This window comes from Pseudonaja textilis, chromosome 3, assembly GCF_049901715.1.
Source record: "Pseudonaja textilis isolate UNSWEBS1 chromosome 3, rPseTex1.2, whole genome shotgun sequence".
Taxonomy (NCBI): Eukaryota; Metazoa; Chordata; class Lepidosauria; order Squamata; family Elapidae; genus Pseudonaja; species Pseudonaja textilis.
This window is the reverse complement of record NC_141992.1, coordinates 100,956,853-100,981,458: the sequence shown is the minus strand read 5'-3', so window position 1 is coordinate 100,981,458 and position 24,606 is coordinate 100,956,853. Positions and strand designations below refer to the sequence as shown.

At 38.6% G+C, this 24,606-nt stretch overlaps 1 protein-coding gene across 3 annotated transcripts in view; it reads right to left on the bottom strand.

Moving 5' to 3' along the window:
• TNR (tenascin R) overlaps window positions 1-24,606 on the bottom strand; it is a 497,168-nt gene that overhangs the window by 83,749 nt on the left and 388,813 nt on the right. For all 3 annotated transcript variants that reach the window (XM_087930476.1, XM_026703463.2, XM_087930477.1), the window contains 2 exons: window positions 17,627-18,185; window positions 8,386-8,862 (listed from right to left, as the gene is read on the bottom strand). In XM_087930476.1, coding sequence (XP_087786602.1) covers window positions 8,386-8,862; window positions 17,627-18,125 — 976 coding nt within the window. In that variant the 5' untranslated portion in view covers window positions 18,126-18,185. The remainder of the gene's footprint in view (window positions 1-8,385; window positions 8,863-17,626; window positions 18,186-24,606) is intronic.

The window sequence follows — 24,606 nt, the reverse complement described above, 5'->3', positions numbered from 1 at the left end:
TGGAAATTGCTTAAACTAAACAGACATATCATTGTACTGTTAGCCACTACTTGTGTTCCAACAGTAACAATGGCTTTCTCAGTAGTCTCTATATATGGGAAATAATTAGCTTGGAAACCAAGCAGCTGTTGTGTTATAACAACCTGATTTGCAGAAATCAGATCATGAAGCTTTTTGTTACTGTATAATTTGTAGATGGCTACAGCACTGGCCTTAAAAGGAAGTAAAGAATTCAAATGCCTGTCAGTCTGTGCTCCATTCAAAATCCAAGAAAGAAACACTCAGACTCCAATGGTTAGAGCAAAGGTTTTCTTTTACTAAATTTCAAAGTGGAAGCTACAGAGAAGATTCTGAATCTAAAGATTTTGGCGCGCAGATCACATATACAAAAGGATGGAATTGTTCCCACCCCCCAGAGTTCAATTAAAAGTTCTGCATGTGATCATGTGGGCATCTTCAGGTGGTGATGAGGCCTCTGTCCGTTGACCTTGACATATTTTGATAAAACTTGGCAGCTGCACAGAGGATAGAAAAAGTAGGCAAGGAAATAGAAACTTAAAAAGAGGAATTTATACTCCCCCTCCTCCTTCCCATGTACAGGAATGTAACACCTCCAGCTTTCTTCCCTTCCAATTCCCCCCTCCCCCCGTTGCTAATGACAGCCGAAAGATGGAGCAGTAAGAAAGATGCAAAGTAAGGAAAGATGCAAAGTAAGGAAAGATGCAAAGTAAGGAAGAAACAAGGCAGCACATAAGATGCAGAAGGGATCATCTTGAAGGCTGACAATGACTGAACTCCCACATCTTTGCTTTCATGATGCATCTAGTCTTGGGACTTCTGCAGCAAGCATGGATGAGATGAATAGATTTAAACACTCCACTCCTAACTGTTGGTCCAGACTTTCCAGAATAATGGATGGTAGAAAGGGGGACTCAGCTCATTTTGACATGCTAATCTTCTATGCATACAAGCTGTTTTATAAGAACACTTGTCCATCATGTGAGTGCCACAAGCATCTCAAACTTACATTGAGCCATTCACTGAGAATATCAAACCACTCATTGGAGGAATTCCCTTTGGGAACAACATATGACTAACTAATATATTTGAGTGAATGAGGTCACTGTTCCTGCTGCCGCCAATAAGGATAGCAGTTCTCCAGTCAGCCTATATGAAAACAAAAGAGATGCCTCAAACATGGCATCTCATAAATGTAAGAGAGTTTATGATTTGTGGGAAGGACCAGGGACATAATCTTTAGATTCTTAGATCATGATTAAATTACTTATATGAAGAGTTTTTGGCAGATGATAGGCTACACCTTACAAGAACTAGGAAGAACGTTTTTGGAAAACAAGTGGCTCAGCTTATCTAAAGGACTTTAAACTAAATCTGGAAGGGGAGGGAGACCAATGTTTAGGACCTAATCCCAAGCATAAATCTCAAAATATTGTGTAGTGTGAAAGAAGAGGAATCCACATACAAAGCATAGAAATATGTGAAGCAAATTTAGGGTCATCAAGAAGGACTCAGATGCTTATACATTAACATTTAAAGTATGAGGAACAGGTAGGGTGAACCAGAAGTCCTAGTACATGAAAGCAGGTATGATATTGTTGCCATTACTGAAACGTGGTGGGATAAAACCCATGACTGGAACATATTATTTGAAAGATTTAAATTGTTCAAAAGAAACAAAACTAACAAAAGTTGAAGAGATGGAATTCAGATGAAACTAGTATTAGATAGAATTATCTAATAAACTGAGAGACAAAACAGACAAATATAAAAAATGGAAAGAGGGTCACATAACTAAAACAGAATACCATTGAATAGCTTGAATCTGTAAGGATGATAAGGATCAGGAAAGCTAAGGTTTAGGATGAACTAAGACTTGCAATAAGTGTCAATAATAATAATAAAATATTTCAACATGTAAGAAACAAGCAAAAAGTGAAGTGATTATTGATCCATTAATGGGAGAAGATGGCAAGGAGATGATGGATAGCTGGGAGAAAATAGAACTGCTTAATCCATTCTTTACCTCTGTCTTTACACAAAAAGAAAAAAAACCAGACTAACCTATTAAAAGCAGTATATCGTGGAAGACAGAAAAGGAATACAAGTAAAAATAGGCAAGAAAATGATAAGAAAATACCTATCAACTCTAGATGAGTTCAAATCACCAGGACCAGATGTATTGTTTCCCAGGGTTCAGCAGCTGACAGTCTGATCTTGGAACCACTGAACCAATATTTCAAAGCTCTTGGAGCACTGGGGAGTTACCAGAGGACTGGAAAATAATTGATGTAGTTCCAACCTTCAAAGAGGGAAAAAATAGAACCAGGAAACTACAGACGAGTCAACCTAACATCAATACCTGAGAAAATCCTGGAAAACCTGATTAAGTAACAGATCTGAGAACACCTAGAAAAGAATAAAAGCCAACCGTTCTTTAAAAAAAAAAAAACAGATCAAGGGGAACTCATCAAATTTGCAGATGATACCTAATGGGAGAACTAGCCTCAAGGTCGCCTCAGAAGGATCTTGACAGGTTTGAACACTGGGCCCTATTAAACCACGTGCAATTCAGTGGTGAGAAAATTAAGGTCTTCCACCTAGGCAAGAAAAACCAAAATGCACAGGTATTGAAGAGGGAATACATAGCTGAACAGTAGTGCCTGTGAAAGGGATCTAGATGTCCTGATGGACCACCACTTAAGAATGAGTCAGCAGTCTGCTGCAGCTGCCAAAAAAGCCCACGGAGGCCTAGGCTTCATCAAGGATAGCATCAAGACCACAGAAAATACCTCCCTATAGTGCATCAGTGAGCCCACATTTGGAATACTTCATCAAGTTCTTGTCATCACCATACAAAAATGATGCTGAGGCCCTAGAAAGAGTGCAGTGAAGATCAACAAAGATGATAAGGGTGTTGCAGGCTAAATCATATGATGAACAGTTAAGGGAACTGAGTATGTCTAGTCTAACAAAGAGAAGGACTAGGTGTGACATAGCTGTTTTCCAATATTTGAAGGATTGTTACAAAGAACAGGAGGTCAACCCATTCTCCAAAGCACCTGAGGGCAAGGAGTAATTAAAGAGCATTCCAACCTGACAGGAAAAATTATTCAGTGGAATGGCTTGCCTTCAGAAATTGTGGGTGCTCCATCATTGGATATTTTCAAGAAGAGACTGTCTGGAATGATATAGGGTTTTCAGCAGTTGGACTAGAAGACCTTCAAAGCCCCTTTCAACTCTTGTTATTCTCTTTATTTTCCTCTGCAAAAAGGAAAGAGGCAGACTTCTGGAAAACGTTAGCAGGAAAAATGCTGTTTCTGGTCATTACTTCTTTTGCCTCATTCTCTTTGGACAATTCATTTAGCAAGATGAAATTGCCTTGAGTTAGGAAGGAGTGGTCTCCCACAAGACCTCTTCTCACCTTTATTAAGCTTACTATTTGAAATGAGAAATGTGAAACAGTACTTTTCTCCTACTGTTTAAATAGCCTTCTCCTCGAAGCAAAAGTAGAAAAGCCCTTAGGATTACAGCCCTCCTGCTCTTTTGAAAGAAAAAAGAAAACAGAGAAGAGACTAGGGCACTGTATTACTTAACTGAGGAATGGTATAAATCACCCAACATGTAGGACTCTTCCAAAAATGCCTGTTATTCATTGTTAATAGCTCTGTGCCACTGAGTAATCCTTGCTGATTATCAGAAATACAGGGACTGACAACAACATTTTCAGATATTAGAAGTGGATTTGATACTCTTAAAGGTTGGAATCAAAATCCTTTGTTCTTCTACAATGCTTCTATCACAGATATTTATGATTCATTTATTTATTACATGTCATACTACTGTAATCTACAGGGTTTCTTGGTGATTAACAATTAAAGAGAGATAATGATTGTAATGTCCACAAAAACAAAACTAATTAAGTTAAATAAAAATTAAAAACGAAGCAACAACAATTAAAACAATAAACATACTATTCTCCAGAAGGGCTCTGTTTTCATTAGTTTCTGGAAGATGTTCAAAAGACTGCTAGTCTAATTTCTAAAGGGAGCTATTCCACAGGACTGAGGCCATAACTAAAACAAAACAAAACAAAACAGCATTTCTGAATTTTACACCCCAACTGCCACCTGAAAATGGCAGTTTTTTTACTAGCAGTTTTTTTTGAAAGAATGTATCAAAGAGCTTAATTTTGGGAAAAGGTGGTTTGGCAAGTACCCACCTGTCCAGCCATGCAGGACTTTATAGGTGAAAGCATTTTGGATTGCATCCAGAAACTCACTGGAAATTAATGCAAGTTTCACAGCTCATGGCAACAAGTGCCAGTTAGCAAGCAGGTTAACAAGCATTTTGTACCAGCTACAATATTCAAGTGGTCTTCAAAGGCAGCTAGATTATCTTGAAGGTGAGATCCAGTGACCTGCTGCAAATATGATTAGGGATTGTGCTGGAAGTTGTGGGAATCATGGGTTGCTGCTCTTTCCTCTGGTCACTTTCCAGCATCCCCTGAAGCCCTTGTTATTCTCATGGTTTGCCCTCTTTGTTAGCATTTTATTTCTGGCTTCCTTTCCTACCCTCCATCTCTCCCCTCCTCTGATTTTGCTAGTAACATCTCTCTAGCCTTTCAATAAAGGAGAGCAGAGAAGAGCAAAGCTGTCAGCCCTTTGAGATAGGCCAGGTCAAGAAATAGATGCAGCTCATACTAAAATTCATGATGGGATTATTGGGGTTACATGCTTCCCTCTGTCTCTAGAGTATTAAAATCCTTGTCCAAATCTCTCCTTAATGGCTCATTTCTTCCTTCCACCACATAATAGCACTTTCATACCTTGCCACAAGGTCAGCTTGATTTTTTTTTAACAAGAGCAGAACTTTTACTATTTTATGTAGAAAAGAAGAAAGGGTGTAATAATAGTATTTACATAATATTTCATTGACAGTATTTGAGAACAGCAGGTCTCCACTATTTTACTGGGGGAAGAGTGGGTCTATTTGCATAATTCTGCATCAGTATTCTTAAGGGATTTGGTGAAGATTTGCCATGAGAAGCTGCAATCACATTTTACCTCACTGTAATATCCAGAATATATAACACAGGTCCTTGAACTGGAGCTTTGTTACTTATCTGTCGATTTCTTAATATTTGTCAGTTTCAATCTCCCATGTAATAAAAGTTATAACTCAACAGCTAGCCTATTTCAATAAGACCTCTTTGTAAAAACATAGAATCTAAGGCAGTAGTGGGATTCAAATATTTTTACTACTGGTTCTGTGGGTGTGGCTTGGTGGGCATGGCAGGGGAAGGATACTGTAAAATCTCCATTCCCACCCCACTCCAGGGGAAGGATACTGGAAAATTCCATTCTCTCCCCACCCCACTAACCTGCTTTTCAGCTCCGTTCTCCTGTGCAGGGCAACAAAAGAAGACCCAGCCAATCAGCGGGGACTCAGGAGGCAGAGAATAGATGGGGGCGGTGCCAGTCAGAGGGGGTATTTGCTGGTTCTCTGAACTACTCAAAATTTCCGCTATCGCTTTTCCAGAACTGGTCAGAACTTACTGAATACCACCTCTGATCTAAGGTAAAAGAAATTTTGTAGATTATCTAGTCCCTTTGTTCAATCATTAAGTCGTGTCTGATTCTTCACAATCCCTACCCCATTTAGGTAGTGGATAGGTAATCCCACCCAGTACCCAAATGAATCCATTACTGTAGCATCCCTGCCCCAGAGCTTCCCCACCTCATTTAGACACCTCCAGCAAAAGACAGTCCACTAATTCCTAGGGCAATCTGTCCTGTTCCATTGTTCACAGGGTTTTATTGTTGAATTTTTCCCGATGACCAATTGAAATCTACTTTCCTGTAAGTTAAGCCATTTGCTCTTATTTTGTCAATGTCCTTCCTTAAAAGTAGTACCTAGAAATAAGTACAATATTTTCAGCATAGTCTTTTCACAGAATAAAAAGAATATATTGAAAAGACTATTTGACATCATCTGATCTTTTGCTACCATTCAAGTCATATTGGCCAGTAAAGTTCCTTATCAAGAATGCACAATTATTCTGTGCTATGACTCCTAATCTTTTGTTTATTTAGCTGAGTGACTTTTCTTTGTTTTTCTGCTTCAGGAACTTTACAGAGCATTGGCCTTTGGGTCTACTATGACATTATTTTCCTAGAGACTTCAGAGTCCAGCCTTGAAGTTTGGGGTAGCTATGTTTGATTTGTGGTAAGTCTTCAGTCCTTGAATGAAAAAGGAACAATATTCAGAGAAAGCAATTAAACTCTTGCAGAAAATGTCTGTTCGCTCTTGGAAAACATAAGGGAAAGATATAGGAAAGATCTTGAGCACTGGTGGGGTGAAGACATGCTCTCTAGGGAAGAGATAAGAGAATCCACAGTTGCGCAATGGTCAGAAGCCACCCTCCCTAGCTTCTCAGGCTGCAAATGAGAGAGCAGAAGATTTGTACTTTTAGAGTTGCATGCAAGATTCTGTTAGGTCTTACAATAAAGTACAATTAGCTCATCTAGTAATGTTTCCTGTCTAGTCTACCCAGGAAGGCAGACAAATAAGCACAAGTAGCAAGAAAATAAAACTCCAGGATTTATTTGCATTCGGTTGCATTGCAAAATATAACTCTATATGGTCCCTCTGAGCTAGGCATCTCCTTTCCTCTCCACTAGGGGTATCTGCAGCAGTATATAAACAAACAGGTGATGCTTAGATTGTACTGTTGTGGCCACCTTCTCGACTTTTTGACCTTATCTGGATCCTCCTCTTTTCTTCTTACCAAATATAGACTAGAACAGGGGTCGCTAACCTTTTGGACCTCAGGGACCACCAAACTCATAATTTTAAATCCCGAGGACCACTAACCAGTTCTGTGGGCAAGGCCTAATTTGTGGGTGTGGCTTGGTGGTCATTTGACCTGCTGGGCATGGCTTGTTTGTAAATATTATAAATATTGATATAAATATTGATTTTTTTTATAAAAAAGAGCAACTTTTATCCAAAATCAGGCAAAGCAGGCAGGCAGATTGAGTTGCTCACAGAATCACAGATTCATTCAGAGATCTAACTATCTACCATCGGCTAGCTCAGTCTGTCACATAAAATTTCCTTGCAAGTAAACTCACAAAATTAACTTACAACACACTATATAAATATTGAATTTTTTATAAAAAAAGAGCAACTTTTACCCAGAATCAGGCAAAGCAGGCAGGCAGATTGAGTTGCTCACAAAATCATTCAGTGATCTATCTATCTGCCATCGGCTACTTGAGTCTGTCACATAAAATTTGCTTGCTGTGAGTCTGCACTGAATAATAGAACCTACAGTCCTAAGAGAGGTTCAGCCATGCTTAAAAGCAGAGCCGAAGATCTAAAGACTAGCTAGAAAGCAAGAAATCCAACCATTTCTTGCTTTCTAGCTAATCTAAATCTCCCAGCACAGCAGAACAGCTGATGGTCAGAAAAAGGAAAAATAGCAATTTAGCAGGCAAGTTTGCCAGGTAAAGAGTGAGTGAGCGGGGAGGGTTCCCACAGGCCATGTGGGCAGCGCAGCCTCGTGTTTCTGCTCAGCCTGGATTAATTGCTTTGAGGGGGGTGCTCTGGGGGTGAGATTTCTCTGCAGCCCACCAAAATTTTCTTACAGGGCTGCAGCCCACCAGTTAGTGACCGCTGGACTAGGAGCTCCTTGGAAGAGAAGCCTGCTCACTTCTAGACTTGTTTTAACAACTTCGTGAGGCTTGCTTCAATAATAAAGTTCTTTCACTAATATACTTTATTACTAGATGTCTTGCAGTATGGATGCATCGATATGCCTACTTCCTGTTTTGATATGACTGCATATTTAAAGAAAATGCATTTATCCCATGATTTTCCATATTAAAATATTTTCTTTTTTCTATGGTAAAATGCATTCTTTAACTTGGATTGTCTTAAGTATGTATTTTATATGCTTTTAAAGTTTATTTGTTGTAGAGAAATGAGAAATTGGAGAGTAATGATATTGGAGATTAAAATTGGAGGTTAATGACTGTCTGTATTGTGAGGAATGCAAATTATGTGTTTACTTAAAAATGAGGATTGAGCAAAGTCCTCAAGCATCTCATTGCCCCTAAGTCAACAATGTCCATGAAAAATCACCCTTTTCAGTGTTTTTTTTTTTAAAAAGATACATAATCCACTAACTTCTAGTGGATCTGGTTGTATGTATATACTAGGCCCAACAATTTCCTTGGCAAATGCTCCTTTAAAAAAAAATGCTTCAGATTTCTAAAAATGACAAAGTAAGGCCTGAAGTTTGCTAGGAGCCCTTTGAGCTTTATATTTATCCATTATCTTAACTGTTACAGTCTGGCATACCTGCTGAACAATCCCGTCCTTGGTAACCTTCCTCACAAGAGCACAGGCCTTCTTGGCAGAATCCACGCCCGCTGCAAGCATTGAGGCACCTCAGTTGCCCACAATCTTCCCCTACATAGCCCTCTTGGCAGATGCAAGTTCCATTGGCACAGACTCCCTTCCCTGAGCAGTCCTCTGGGCATCTGAGCTCGTTACAGTCTTCTCCGGCAAAGCCTTCTTCACAGATACATTCTCCATCCACACAGAGTCCTCGGGAGCTGCAGTCAGTTGGGCAACGTGCCTCGGAGCAATCCTCCCCACTATAATCGTTGTCGCAAATACACTGGCCATCAATGCATACACCCCGGCTAGAGCAGCCAAGGGGACAGAGAGGCTCAGAGCAATTCTTCCCAGCCCAGCCTTCATCACAGATGCACCCACAGGTTTCCAGGCTAAAGTTACCATGACTGCTGCAATGGGGGAGGTAATCCAACTGCCCTGGAATTGTAAAAACAATGATTAATGCTATATCCTTGGCTCACTTCATACCTTCTTAATAATGAATAAAGACCACATCAACTCAGCTCGAAGTGGGATACATTGGGATATCTTCAACCTCTGCAATTGATACCTCTGTTAAATTCATAGTCCCTCCTCCCCTTTGCCCCTCCCAAAAGGCAATTGGTTAACTCTCTCCATTTAGAATTCCCCACAGTGACTCTAATGTAGCACTGCAGTATGGAACAAACATGGCAAATAATTCTACATTTTCCTGGTATTAATGGAGGAAGGAGTTTCCTTAATAAAGGCAAGGAATGAGAAAGAAAATGAGAGAATGATGGATGTCTGCAATGATACTGACCCAGCCATTACTGAACTTGGGCTTTGAGGTTCCTAAGAACATCTGGGTTGATTAGGTAACATTGCAAGTTCTGGAAACTATTTAATGAAACACTGCAAATAAGTGCAGAACACTATTGTCTCTGAGTACTGGGTGCTAGAGGTCTTAAAATATTAAAAATAAAGTTATTCAGATGTTCTCATGTCATGCTATGGACCTTTGAGAATATTTCCCAGACTGTGGAATTTAAAACACACCTTCTATATATCTTCCAGTAAACTGTTGAAAGTTTTAATGCAACAGCGTTATAAGATAGAAAGGTTTGTATTCCAAGCCAGGTAATATAGTCTTCAAACATCACAAAGAGAAAGTAGATTATATATATATGTGTGTGTGTGTGTGTGTGCATATATATATATATGGCAGAGTTTGTTTTGATATTTTTAAGGCTTTCTGTTATGTACTTTCTTTTTTTGTGATGCTCCAAGACTGTCTCAGAATATAAACCTGTCTATCTTATAACTCTATTGCATTAAAAATTTCAACTATTTATTGGAAGTTTTTCCTCCTGTTATTGATTTTCCAAGCATATCTCAGGGTTGTTGTCATTTTCGTTTGAAAGTATCAACTCAGGTGCTAAGAAGCCCAAGAAATGTGATTCATCATGATGTTTGTGTTCTTAGAATAGATGCCAGGTGGCCTAGAAGCTCCATATCCAGGGGGTGTTTCTTCCACCAAATGGTCGCTCATGAGCATTCTGGACAGCATCCATCACAGGGAAAAGTGGCCCCGAGACACACAATTTATAGGCCACTTAATGTCCTGGTGTCTGCAGGATGGCAACATTTAACATGCTGCTGCATCAAATAAATGGGAAAAGAGAAGTTAAGGAATTGGTTTCCGGGGGGAATTGGGAAAATCCTGGCAGGTGAAAAGTATTTCAACTGCACCAAAAGCCAAAGAGATTCTTCCCCATTCCCGGCAAATTGCAACTCTGTTAAATTCAATCCACAGTTGTGATAACAGAGGCTCCTCCTGCTCCAAAGATACACTGATGGTATTAATATCAAGTTTGTATCTTATAATTTGGGAGATGGGGATGGAAGAGGGTGGCAATAAAATGTATGCAGGTAGTCCTTAACTTACAACCAGAATTGAGTCCCAAATTTATGTTGCTAAGTGAGAAATTTGTTAAGTAAGTTTTCCCCCATTTTACGACTTTTCTTTTGAAGTGAATCACTGCAGTTGCTAAATTAGTAACACTGTTGTGAAGTGATTCTGGCTTCCCCATTGACTTTGCTTGTCAGAAGAGGTCATAAAAGGGGATCACATGACCCTGGGACACTGCAAACCGTAGTAAATATAAGCCAGTTGTCAAGCATCTGAATGTAAATCACATGACCACGGGGATGCTGAAACGATCATAAGTCATAAGTCATTTTCTTCAGTGCCATTGTAACTTTGCATGCTCACTAAACGAATTGTTGTAAGTTGAGGACTACCTGTATTTTTGAGATTTTATTATGAACTCTACCCCCCCACCTCCCCAAGAAGTGTGGGAGATCTTTTGGAAAACATTACAATTGTTTTCCTTCTAGCATTCTTGGTAGATACTATACAAAAGTACTCTTTCAGAAAAACTTGTACTGGGGGATGAGGAGGTAATCAAAAGTTTCATTAAAATCCCCCAGAGTTTTTCCCTCCCCAATTTTGGCACAAATCTAAATCCTTAACCTCACACTTAATCAAAATTAAAAAAATATCCCGAAACATCTAGAATAAGTCACAAGTAGACAAGTCTCTGATGCTGTGGTGGCCACCATGATCTTTTTTGTAACATGTTGAGCCTTAAGGAGGTCCTCCCACTTTTTACTGCCAGCAAGAAAAGAACATCTGAAAGAATTTTACATAGGAAAAAAAAATGGGGGAGTGGGGGGGGAAACCTTAGCAAACTACATGAAAGCTCTCTAATATATTTTGGGGTAGATTTTTAATACGAGTTTGCATACTCCCTAATATTTCATAGAACATCCTCCTTCTGAGGACCACCGCTGGAGCATTCCATTCTTATGCATTGTTGTTGAAAAAGTGCACAGCATATTCATTGTCATTCCAATAGCTTAACTCTAGGGTCTCAACTTGCATGTCCTGGTTTGTATGTACAGTCTCACTTTAAACATCTAATGGGGCAATGTCAAATTTTGCAATGGAAATGCTGTCTACATTAATTAAAGAGTTTGTTGGTGTATTTATTTATTTCAGTTTCTACGGCCGCTCTTCTTACCAATGTGATTCTGGGCAACTACTCAAGACTTAGGGCCTAAGGGTTTTATTGCACCTGTACAGTCTTTGTGTATTAAATAATGCCTATCACATAAGAACCCCTTGGTGCAGTGGTGAGAATGCAGTGTTGCAGGCTAATTCTGCTGACTGCCAGGAGTTTGATTCTCAAGACCGACTCAGCCTTCCATCCTTCCAATATGGGTAAAATGTGTCCCAGATTGTTGGGGGCAATAGGCTGACACTGTAAACTGCTCAGAGAGTGCTGTAGAACACTATGGAATGGTATATAAGTTCAAGTGCTAATGTTATAATGTCACCATTAAAACAGCAATACTATTCTGCAAAATAATACTATTCTTAGTATTATAATACTATTCTTCTTCTTCAAACCCTCAAAACCATCATTTACTATTTGGTATATATCTATGAGTGCACCAAAGTCAAATTACTGCAAATGGTAACTTTCAACAAAATGGGAAAAGTCATTTGCCAAGGATAGGTAGAAGAATTGTCCTTAAAAGGGATGGAACATACTGCCAAACTGTGAGCCCATGTTGATTTATCAGGCTCCCTGTGATTTCTAATCTGAGAATTTGCCCAACTGAAATGCTACTCATGGCAACTTGCTTCCTGATGCTTAGTCAATTCTGGCAAACAGCAAGAATCTACCTGTGATAAATAAAAGATGCAACTGTTGGACCCATCTTCTCAACTTTATATTACATGGTGAGATGAAGGCAGGGGAGGTGGGGGAGAGAAGGTTGACGGCTGACAACATAGAACAACATCTCATCTCTTAACAAACACTCTCCTCCCACGTGGAAGGAAGGAGAAGATGATATGTGGGAAGGAAACGTACATTATCCTCCTTTCTTCCTAACAGGTTCACAACTAAAATACTGCTGATTCTTTTATTGTACTATGTGTTTTGGGGGTGGGGTGTAAGTGTGTGAGAAAGAAGGAAGTCTCTTTTATCTTTTTCCTCCTAATCCCACTCCATACCGAACAGCAGAGAACAGTTTTAATAGAACTCTGCTATCTGGGTTGCAAAAATTCAAAACTCTGGATGACATTAGATACTAGGGAAAAGCTGCAGCAACCTATCTTTGTTGCTTTCTAGTTGTCAACCTCATTTTTGCGGCCATTATTCAGTAGCCCTAGCCCTAACCCTGTGGTACACTTTCTCTTTCTCAATATCCATCTGCAGGATAGAATCGTATCTTGCTTTTGTGGTACAATTTCCTCTCCCCACAATTTTCCTTCTTTCTTTTTGCTGCCAGCTATTTTTTTCATATTCATGGTTCAATTACTCCGCTATTCTGTGGGTTTCAAAGTTCATTGATCTTTGAGTGGTTTGTTTTACAGATCTAAGTTTTTAACATCATTTTCTGCTCACAAATACATTACTGTGTACCAGGAATCCTCTGGAATTGCAAAACTGCTATTTTGTTTTTTTTCCTTACTACAAGGAAGTATCTTCACTCTCATTATAGAATTTTGTCCCTTGTTTGCTTTAATGCTCTACCATTAGTAGTCCTGGAAGGAAAGCATAAAAACATCTCCATTTCAGAGCAAATTGTCAGTGTTAAATTCAAACAGCAGTCTCTCTAGCTGAGACATTTCTATGCTGGCTTTTCAAAGAGAATCTATACTTTCACCTAACAACTCCCCATGCATTTTATAGACTTTATAGATTTCACTCAATTCTGTTTTTAAACTTGATTTGCTTTAAATATTTTTTTTTCTAGATAAATCTATCATTACATTATCTTGCATTAAACAAAAGGGGTCTACAATAGAAGATTGCAACAGAAACAACTTAATTTAAAAACACTAGCTTTTATCTACCAATCACTTCCTGGTTAGGAAAATAACTCCAAGGACCTTGTCAGAGGCCTTGCTCTATATTTCTCTATATTTTGAGCCTAACTGAATGATTATTTGAGGTAAGCAAGCATTTTCAGTGGTGGCTCCATATTGTGAAATGTCCTCTTAGGAAAGTTCACTAAGTCTTACCACTTTCCCTTCTTGCCCTTTCAGGGCCAGATCAAACCATGTTTATTCACTCAAATGTTTTAATCAAGGCAGTTATAATTTAACAATCTGGGGGATATTTTTGAATGATAGATTTAGATATCTTTGTTTATTGACTTTTAATGGTTGTTTTTAGTCTTTTAAAGAGTGTGTGTTTTGGATTTGCCATTCATACTAAATGCATACTTAAAATGATTTTCTAGAGTTTTATCTTACTCTTTTATTGTGAAGCCCAGGCTATGGCTATATGATTGATTGAAGACTAGCTCAGTTGTACCGCTCAAGCTTCTCAAGGGGGAAATTAAACAAATGGAAATAGAACTTCTCTTTTGTTTGTTTTCCCTGCCAACCTCCTGTTGCCCAGAGGCCTTTGCCTGTAGATAAATATTACTGAGTGTTCAGTTTTAGGATTCCTAAATTTAATTCTTTAAGATCAATGCAGGTTTAGGAAGGGATGGCTCTTTGGAGTGCCTCACCCATTGTTTCCTCCCTTTTGAACTACCCTTTCTAAATATGGAAAAGATTAAGGATACCTTTATAGTCTTCTTGACAGATACTCTCCTTTTGGGATATTACTATAAATTGCCAAGAGGCTTAATCAGCCCAGGTTCTTCACTCCATCTCCATTTCTCCTGTGTTTTCACTTGAAGTCTTAACCTTCCTTGTCTCAGTTGCTGTCAGGTATATTCTTCTAATATTCTAACAAGAAAGTCCAGCCTCTCTTGTCTCAGCTGTGTTCTGTGTCAGAATCAGCTTCTGTCTAATTTCTGATTTTTAGAATCGAGATGCCCATTATTATTCCTTTCTTCCCTCAGTGCACTGGAAAAGACTCAATTCCTCAATCTAAATGAAAGCTGGAAGCATTGAACATGAGAGAATTGCTGGATTATTTAAATATTTAAAGAGAAACCTTTTAAGAGTATTTGCTGATGACCTGGTAATAATGTTGGAAGATCCTCTAGAAGAAATGGAAAAACTAAAGGATTTAATAGTGTTAGTTGGTTTTAAAATTAATAAACAAAAGACAAAGATGTTAACAAAGAATGGAAATGGAAAATGAAAGAATGTTTCTTGCTGGGATTAAGGGAGAGTCAATTAGAAAAGAGCTATGGATTTATTCTTAAATACAATTACTGCTATTAGTATACCAGCAAAAATAAAAGACTTTAAAATACACACAAGGGAGGAATGGTTGGTGAAGATGACAGAACTAGCAGAGAGGGCAGTGTAAAGTTGTTTGATTAAAAAAAGATCAACAAGTACATTTATCAGTGACAGGAAACACTTCGGACTTTTTGCTGAAAAAAGAGAAAAATGAACTTGTGATTTATGGATTTGAAGATTAGAAAGGGTAGCTTATTTAAAAAAGGAAATGATGATGTAACCTTAAAGAGAAGGGGTAAAATATAAATGCATTTATAACTTCTGTCAAAAAGAATGGAAGCCATTTCTTTATAATTTTTTCATTTTTCTTTCTTTTCTATTTTCCTTCTTCCTCTTTGTTCTTTTTTATTTTCTTTGTCTCTTTTTCTAATATCTGCATTGTTTTTATCTTGTTAAGAATTGTATGTATGTATGCATGTATGTATGTATGTATGTATATATGTATATGGTATTCAGCTTTGTTCGGGTATTTTCCCACATCATTATAGTTGTGCTTTTAAAGTTGTAGCAACGTTTCAGCAGAATCTAATCTGCCATCATCAGGCTTCTGTATTGTGTTCGTCTGTGAGTCAGACTTTCACAGCTGTTTCAGTTTTAAATTTGGGGCTAGCCTACTGCTGTGCCAGAATGGTTTTTTCTTCATCCTGATTGGTTGGGAGTCTTGGTCTGTGTTTATTGGTCTTGGAGTTTGCTGTGTTCTGCTTGATTGGTGTTTCTAATATCTTCTGTCTGTTTTGTAGCTCTTTTTGTTTGGCAACATTGTGTTCCTGTATTGGAGGCTTTTAGTGCGGCTTGGCTCTGAGTAAACGGACGGCTATCATTTATTAGGAAGCTAGGTTTCATCTGGGTGCCTGGTGGGGGTGTGTTTGAGCTGGAGGTTTCAGGGGGAGTCTGTTTGTGCCCAGGTGTTTGGCTGGCTTGTGGTGTGGAGATTTTTTTGTTTGAGAGTGCAGGCTTCCAGATAATGCACTCCCAACCAATCAGGATGAAATTTAAAACAGCACCAAATTTAAAACAGAAATGGCTGTGAAAGTCTGACTCACAGACGAACACTACACAGAAGCCTGATGATGGCAGATGAGATTCTGCCGAAACGTTGCTACAACTTTAAAAGCACAGCTACAATGACGTGGGAAAATACCCGAACAAACCTGAATGCCATACATGTAGGTACCCGTGAAAACTTAAGAACACAAATACACACACACACACACACACACTTTATATACACATACACATATACTATATATACACATATATATTAAAAAGAGTACTTATTTCTTTGATGACATTTTCTCCTACCTAGCATATTTTCTGTGTATTACTTATCCTTTTTGGAACTGAGATTCATTATGCCAACAGCTCCCTTCAATAACATCTCAGCACAATGGCCTGCTCTTTCTTAAGTTTTGAAGAACAGATTTGGTAGAATTGACCAAGTGAACCATGTCTTTTGAATGACTAAACTGACAGGTTCCCAATGAATTCCACAAAGCTTTGCCGTCTGCTATTCAGAAAGAACCCATACTTCTGCTTCCATTGAAAAAGTTGTTGCTGCTGTTGACTGCATTTTAGTTTGCTAAAGATGGAATGTCACAGGCATTTTAAATATGTGCCCTTGTTACATAATCACAAATGATTGAAGGCTGTTCATTAGTAATCAGATACATGATTGTTTGTCTCAATAGCACAGATGTGAACACTGCGGCATTCCTTGGCTCTGTTCAAAAGTTCATTTTCATCATATGAAAGGGGAGAATGAAGCTAGGATTCCTGCCCATCACTCACCATTATATACATAGTTTTTACATTTATCTAGGATTTTCTATTGCATTCATTCTATACTGAATGAATGAATGAATGCTACCATAGCTAGGATGAAAAATCTAGGAAACCACTCAATGGCAGTAAAGAGTTTCTGTATCTTTTCCCTGATATCTAGTGGTCATCTGTTTTTTTCAGTTCAGGTATATTAACCACAGGAAAAGGGTAAGTTTGAAGGAATTCTCTTCCCTTGATGCTTTGTATAGTTGTATGAGGGAGAAAAGGGCTCTCATTAATATTATTTTCATTTTTTGGAAGCCATAAAGGGGCTTTTATAATGCTACAGAGATGGCAGTATACAACTTGTTCTTTTGATTATCATTTCCTGTTCTAACTTTGATTTCCTTAAAATTTGGGAGCAATTGACTCCTTGTTTCAAAATTGTTAGGTTGCTTATGCTTCAAAATGTGAACACACTTTCTCAAACTCTGGGGGTAATTCTCTTAAACTTTCTTTTTCTCTTTGTCTTTTTTAAATATAAGCTCACTCATAGAAATAGGAAAGGATTTTTTAAAAAAATGTTGTCATGGGAGATACAGTCATATTGCAGATTTTCTTGAATTTGTAAACTTTTCCTTAGAATAATCAGGAAATAGCATTATTTGAGAGGAGGGAGGCACAGAATGGTAACCATTGGATGCTTTCAAGCAATACTTCAGGGGCATTCTCAGATGAATGATACCTGCGACTGCTTCTGCCTATCAGCAGCAATTTTGGACAGTGATGTTACCAGAGGCAAACCTCTTCCCGCAAACCTTTTGAAGTGATTCTGTACCCTCTGAAAAAAAGGTCCATTAACCTCTGTGCATAGTAGTAAAAGGAGTGGAACAGAGACAGATAATTATTTTTATAGAAAGAAAAAATAAAGTATAAAGAAAGAAAACAGCGTGAAGGAAGGGGAAAGTTGGATATAGTAAAAATTAAACATGAACCTAATCCTACTAATAAAGAGTAAAACTAAAAAGGATGTCAACACTGCCAAACATGAAACTCTGAAATTTGGAAACAGAATGGAGTATTCAGTTTGTTCAAGCTTCAGGCAAATGACTCCAAGTTCATCCTTTCACCTTTGACATTTCTTAGTTCCTAGGAGGACCTCATGGCATTAGTTACTACCTGTGGCTGCATTTTCTTGACAGCAATTGGAGTTGCATTGGTCTCGGAGTATAGAAACCTCCCTTTCCAGCATCTCAATCCTGCTCAGCAGCTCTTGTAAGTCCCGGGAGGAGGCGGCACACTTGCAAGTCTGTTTGGGGAGGTTTATCTTGTGGGTGAAGGTGACCTGGCTCTCACTGTCTGAGGTCTGCTCGGTGTATTCCGTCATCCGGTCATCTTCCGAACTCACCTCCGGGTCAGATGAGGCCTCTAGGGATGAGGAGCAGAGGCTGTCCAGAGGCACATTAATGTTGTATATATGGCTGAAGACCATGGGTTGCTCTTTGATAGGGAATGTGTAGTTGGCAAAGCTGCCTTCTTCATCAGTCACCTGTTTTTTAACTCTCTCTGTCGTCACTTCCAAGTGGCACTCGAAGGGTCTGAAGATGGACACCAACAGCATTATATTGAGGCTAACCAGAACATTTCTTAGGATCACATTTTCACCATCCGCCCTCATTTTCTTGAGAAGGATAGGGAACTTCTACACCAGCCTTGGGAAGCAATGTTTTAGGAAGACCTGCAATGAAGCACAGCAACATATTATTACAAGTAGCTCCTAAGAAAATCTGATTTACAAAGATCAGGGCGGTGTCTCTATGCATGGGAGTAATGTTGCATAGGATAAGGTAGAAAGGTACAAATTAGCCTGCCACAGGGATCCATTTGTAATCCATGCCAATCAAAAGATTTTTCTAATCCATAGTAAAACAAAGGGAAAATGAACTCTTGCGGCCACTACTATTTGTGATTTTCCCCATTTGCAAAGTGCTTCATAATGTGCAGAACCTTCTCATCTGGTCAAACCAGAAAGCTGCTCTGCCTTTATCCAGAGTCAGGCTCTGGGCTGCCAGCGCTAAGTAGCTTTCTTGTCTTGCCTTTCTTCAGTCAGGACAAGCAGCAACTGAATCCGAGACCATCTGAGGAAAAGGAGTCTGAGCTGTGCCAATTTCTTTCAACCATAGCTTTAGTGCAATCTCTCAGTCCTGACTGCATGTTGAAATATTTATTTGCCCCCAAATGCAGGTTCTCCCACTTTATCCCTACTTTATTCTCTTTCAGACTTTTGTGAACTTCCTGGTGCTCCGTTTTAGGCTATCAACCCTCTGGCCCAGCAACCTACTGCTTGATTCTCAGTCTTTAAAATTAAAAATTAATTGCTCAAAATAATTACTGCAATAATTATAATTGTTAAGTACTGTGACAATCTGGAGAAGCATCTGGAGTGGCAATATTAATTGGCTGAGGACTGTTTTCTACAGTGCCATGTAATGCCATTGGAAGGAGCCCATTGATTTATGCCTATTGGATCTCTTAAGCTATCTTGGAAAGACATCCATAGTTTTTTCAGCTTGGCTCACTGGTTCTAATGAGATGAGTACATTCCACATCAGAAGGAGGAATACTTCCTTACCTTTCTAAAACATTTATTCTGTGCATATTGATTGGCATTGGGAAAAAAAATAATGAAGTATTAAAATACTGATAGTGATTATTTCAAGGATGCCTTCATCTCAGTCCATGTAATGTTCTCCAGAAATGCAGAGCTAGTTTCAGGCCACTGTATTAAATATAATTAAAAGACCCTGCACAATATTTGGTTTATTTATGTTTCTGCTTTTAAGACACACAAATACAGCTTATTACAAGCCATTTCAGTTCCCACTTGCACACAGAATGATTTCATAAAGTGTCTTTATCTGCAACAGGGCAACTTTCCGTTTTGGTATTGATTTGCAGCCCCTGGGTGTTAAATCCAAATTCCAAGGGCCAAATTCATCCTGCTAGGAAAGCTGTTTTCTTCAAAGTAGTTAGGCCAAATCTATACTTTGTTCATCAGGGTTTTTCCTTTGTTGTTGTTGATTGAGGATAGGCAGAGGGGGCTGGGAAAGCTATGCATTGATCAACACTTCACTCTAATGCTTTAAAGAATTGTGGCAGAGCGAGTAGGCAGGCAAAATTATGATGCCATGCCAAAAGAGCCTCATTATTACAAGCACAGCATTGGGATCAGGGGACTGCTTCATGCTTTCCTGCTGCTGGAAAATTTGTCTTGCATTTAATTTTCACTGGACACCTGTACAATTTGAATGTAGCTTGCTTGCCTCCTTAATTATTTTTATCTATATATTTATGCATTCATTCATCAAATTTCATTCATTCATTCTATCTCTCAAAGACTATAGGTGTAGAGTAAAACTATAGAACAGTTAACAAATTTATTTTTTAAAAAATAAAATACACAAAAGCTAAGAGAGGACAGCAGAAGTCAAGAACAGTTAAGTATCTTGATAATTCCCTGAAGCTCCCAAGCCTGATGGAGTAACCAGGGTTTGAGGGATGAAGCCAGCCTCATTTCAGGGATGGGGGAAGATGTTTTAAAAGGTGAGGGACACAGCAAAGAAGGCCTGCCTCCTGGGACTCATCAAATGTGAAGTCCCTAGCAGATGGAATCTGCAACATGTCTTCTCTGCCAAATCTAATGGGATGGACAGATGTAATCAGGAAGAGGCAATCCCTCAGATAATCTGGCCACAGGAGAGCTTTAAAAAACAAACCCAACACCCTGAATTGGATCCAGATGCAGGCTGGGATTAATGCAACTCATGTAGTGTTCTATAGTTACACACAAGTGCCCAAACCACTGTATTTTGAACCAGATGAAGCTTCTGGACACTCTTCAAAGGCAGCCCAATATATAGTATATTACAGCAGTTCAATTGGAAGGTAACTAGGACATAAATGACTCTGAACAGAAATCCAGAAATAGGCATAACTGGCACAAAATACAAACCTGTATTGTGGTCATTATCATAATTACACTTGTATTTTTTTGTTTTTGTTTGTAAATTAAAAATTCAGAGTATTTTTTCTATGTCCCCAATCTATTTTGTCTTGACCACAACCTTTGTGGAACAATCCAGAACCAACTTGAAATTTCTCCATTTATCCTTGTTTTTATTTGTTTATAGCCCATTTATTTTTAATGATAACCCTACAAAGGAAGAGCTGGGGTGAAATTGTCCACCAGCAACACACAATGGATAGGAGATTAATATTTCAATCTCCCCATTATGATACATTGTATATCATGTTTCTATTTAAGTTGCAATAATTATCTTTCTCTCTCCCACCCTTCCTTTTCCCTCCCTCCCTCCCTCCTTCTCTCTCTCTCTCTCTCTCTCTCTCACACACACACACACACACACACACAGAGAATAGCATGTAAATAAAAATAATAATTTTTACACTTATATATTTTCTTTTGGTACTACTCATGTGGCAGTGTGCTATAAGATGCTTCCACAACACTGGAATAAGAATAATTCAGATAGCATACATCCAAGTTTAGCTAGTGCTTGCTATTCATTCTTCCCTCCATGAATTCAGTAATGGGTACTTAGTCTCATATTTTCATTATGTCTTTTTCCATTTCCCAGTTGAAAATAGGAACTCTTATTCCAAGCCCCATCTTAAAGTTCACAACCTACCTCCTATCTTTTATATATGTCTTTTCCATCTACCACTGCTATGACAATTTATTTACTACTGACTGCCCTTTGCTTTTGTAAAAATAGGCATTTTACATAGGCATTTTGTAAAAATAGGCATTTTACAACAAGAATTGTTTAATATTGGAGAAGTCGTGGTAGGGAGCAACATTACTATCCTAATATAGGTTTTATCAATTATAGAAAATATAACTCATCAGTTTCAAGAATGGGAAATAGCTGCCTATGTATTTTACACAGTAGTTTACACTGGAAAGGAGTTTTTATTTATATAAATTGACATGGCTATTTGGAAGCAAGAAACCAAATCTAGGCTACAAAAATCTGAACCACCACTAGATGGCAGCAAAGATGTAGATTTTTTTCTGCCTTATATACTACTCAGATTTGACCAGGATTTATCTTCATATTGTGCTACTTCAACACAAAGATATCCTGCTAAGACATATCTTCCTGATGTTGCTTTTGCCTTATCCCCAATGCATTGCAGAGAGGGCAACCTTAATTTATCTTCAACTATTTCAGCTTAAAAGTAGAATTTCCCTCCAATTCTCCTTCACAAGCTTATCATACAAGTCCATAACAGCTCTTCAAGAGCTATTATATTATTATATATTATATTATCATATTTCCATGCAATTTATTTTATGAATCAAATTTATGTAGCCACCCATCCCAACTAAGGCAACTCTGGGTGGCACAAAACAGAACAAAACAAGCTTCAAATTGAGGCTGAGTTGTCTTATTGGCTATTTTAAATTGTTATAGGAATTGGCCCCTTCTCTGTTTCCTGACCGTTCTTCTCCAAGACCATTTTACTTGATTTGATTTTGGCAACAAGAGGATCCAGTTCTTTCAAACTAACTTGTGATGATACAAAACAAACACAGTCACAGAAAACAGGTGAAGCCCCTTTTATTCCTTCACTTTGCTTCCAAGCACCGAATATTCTTGATGGAAGACAAAAAAACTCCCACACAAACAGTTATAAGAAGAAGTGGAAAAGCAACACAAACCAGGCAAAATAAGGGCTGGAGGACGTCCACAGATAACACACACTGGGAAGGATGCCAAACAAAAGAGGAACCATAAACTAGAGATATTCCCATGCTTTGTTTCCAGCGCTCGCCTATACTCATGTCCATTCTCTTTTTCAGTTGTCACAGCTGCAGCCCATGAAGAGGACCAAGGCCCTCTCCTCCTGAGTAGACCACATCTCTCCCGTATCCTCTCCTCCCTGCGTGCCCTAGGATGGAGAGGGGATGGGCCTGGATCCTCCTTTGACTGCTCAGCCAGCCTCTGTCCTTCCCCTACCTCCTCCACAACCTCCGGAGCCACACTTCCACTCCCTGTCGGCTGTTCCTCCTCTCCCTCAGAGTCGGGCATAACCTTTCCCCTGCACCTGCCAGATCTCTTAACTCTTAAGCATTATCCACAGAAATCCATCCTAAACCCATGCCTGTTGAGGTTTTTGGCCATCTCCCTGAGCCCAGGCAGTAGAACTCCAACCTCTTATTTCTTAGAAGAGTAACAAAAAAGGTTAGGAAGAAAGTGATTCTTTTTCCCACTGGTATCTTATAAGGTTGGTGTGTCACCCAGGGCCGCTGAGAGGTTTATTAAGTGCTGGAACAAGACTAATATCGGCTCCCTCACCTACACATTAAGTTAACATCTCCCCTCCCCACCACTCCGTGGATTTTGCATCACTCCCTGCACTGACTTAGCTCCTAACCAATCGATAGGCTTGTTAAAAAAAAGGCGGGGGGGCTGCCAGGGCAGCGGAGCAGATGGGGAAGCAGGAAGGGGGTGAGGACGAAGAACGGAGAAGCAGTGGTGGAATCCGTGCAGCCCACAAGTAGATGTTTCTTTTTTCCGACTGGGAGAAGAATGATTCACTCTACTAAAGTGACTTTAGTCTATACCAGTGGTCTCCAAACTTAGCAACTTTAAGACTCGTGGACTTCAACTCCCAGAATTCTTCAGCCAGCTATGCCAGTCACTGCTATAATTAAATCAGATGGGCATCTAACTTACTCTATTTCTGATAAAAAATCTTCCATGAGTGTATAAATTGGCACATATGTGTATGTATGAATGAATGAATGAATTCTTTGTTGGCCAAGTGTGATTAGACACACAAGGAATTTGTCTTGATGCATATGCTCTCAGTGTACATAAAAAGAAAAGATACATTCATCAAGAATCATAAGGTACAACACTTAATGATATTCATAGGGGACAAATAAGCAATCAAATATGTGTATAATAAATATATATTAGATAGGTAGGTAGGTAGGTAGGTAGAGAGGTGGTGGTGGAGGGAAAGTCAGCAGTGAACACACTGGATGGGCCACAAAAGGTGGTTTTTTTCCCTTTCTAAAAATTAACACCTCCTCATGAGGAGAGTTCATGGAGCTGAGCAGCAAAATAGATGATGGTCATAGACCTTCAATTGTTACTGCAATCACATTTTATTCTGCTGTGGCTTTCTTTTGTGGGGTTCTATCTGTGATGGCTTCCCCGCCCCAAATAGTTAAAGTCATAGTTCTTGCTTTAGTTTAAATCCATAACCATTTTTTTTCATTCTCAGTTGATTCAGCTTTCTCTTTTCTTCTGTTTCTACTCGCTTGGCTCATTTCAATAACTCATGCTAAATTATTATTTTGTTCTTAAAGAACTTCATTCATAAATTGTGGTTTCTATTTTTCATTGTGTATATCTATGTATTTCATAGATACTTTACAAAAATTACTATGTTTCTTATAAACACATAGTGTAACTCCATCCCATATGGCTTTCCTGATAAGTGTCTTTCTCTATGTTAGACATATCAATCAATTTTACATAACCTTACCCCTGGTTTTATGGACCCTTTCAAGGGAATTTTAAAACAATATTAACGGCAGAGCTCCAGTTTTTCCAGGGAATGCTTCAGATAAAAAAAAAAAGTTACAATGAACTTCTCTTCAATTAACACAAGGCCAATTGGGTGGCTTTCTGATATAGCCTCAATGATGTTCTGGAGATCTTTACTCACTTATTTTAGATAATACAGGTCAAAACTAGTGAAGTACAGTATATATGGCATGAGTATGGGAGAAAAATCAGCATTCCTGCAACTGAAACAGTCTTTTTATGATATTATGTTACAGTCAGCCATTAAACTGCAGATCCAGCAGCTAGTTTAGTGCAAATCTGATATGGGAGTAAGTTGGTGTAATTGCCAAAATTAACTCTGCAATAGCATGAAGTGCAGCAATGAAAAAGGGAATTAGTATCCTTCTTTCTCAACTTAAGAATTTGCACCCCTCCCCCAAACAGTAATGATTAACTAATTAATCTTTATCTTAGCACCTTGGTTATTGAAGATGCTTCCTTTTTTAAACTGTGCACTAGGAATGAGATAAAAGATTATGCATGATGTCCAGT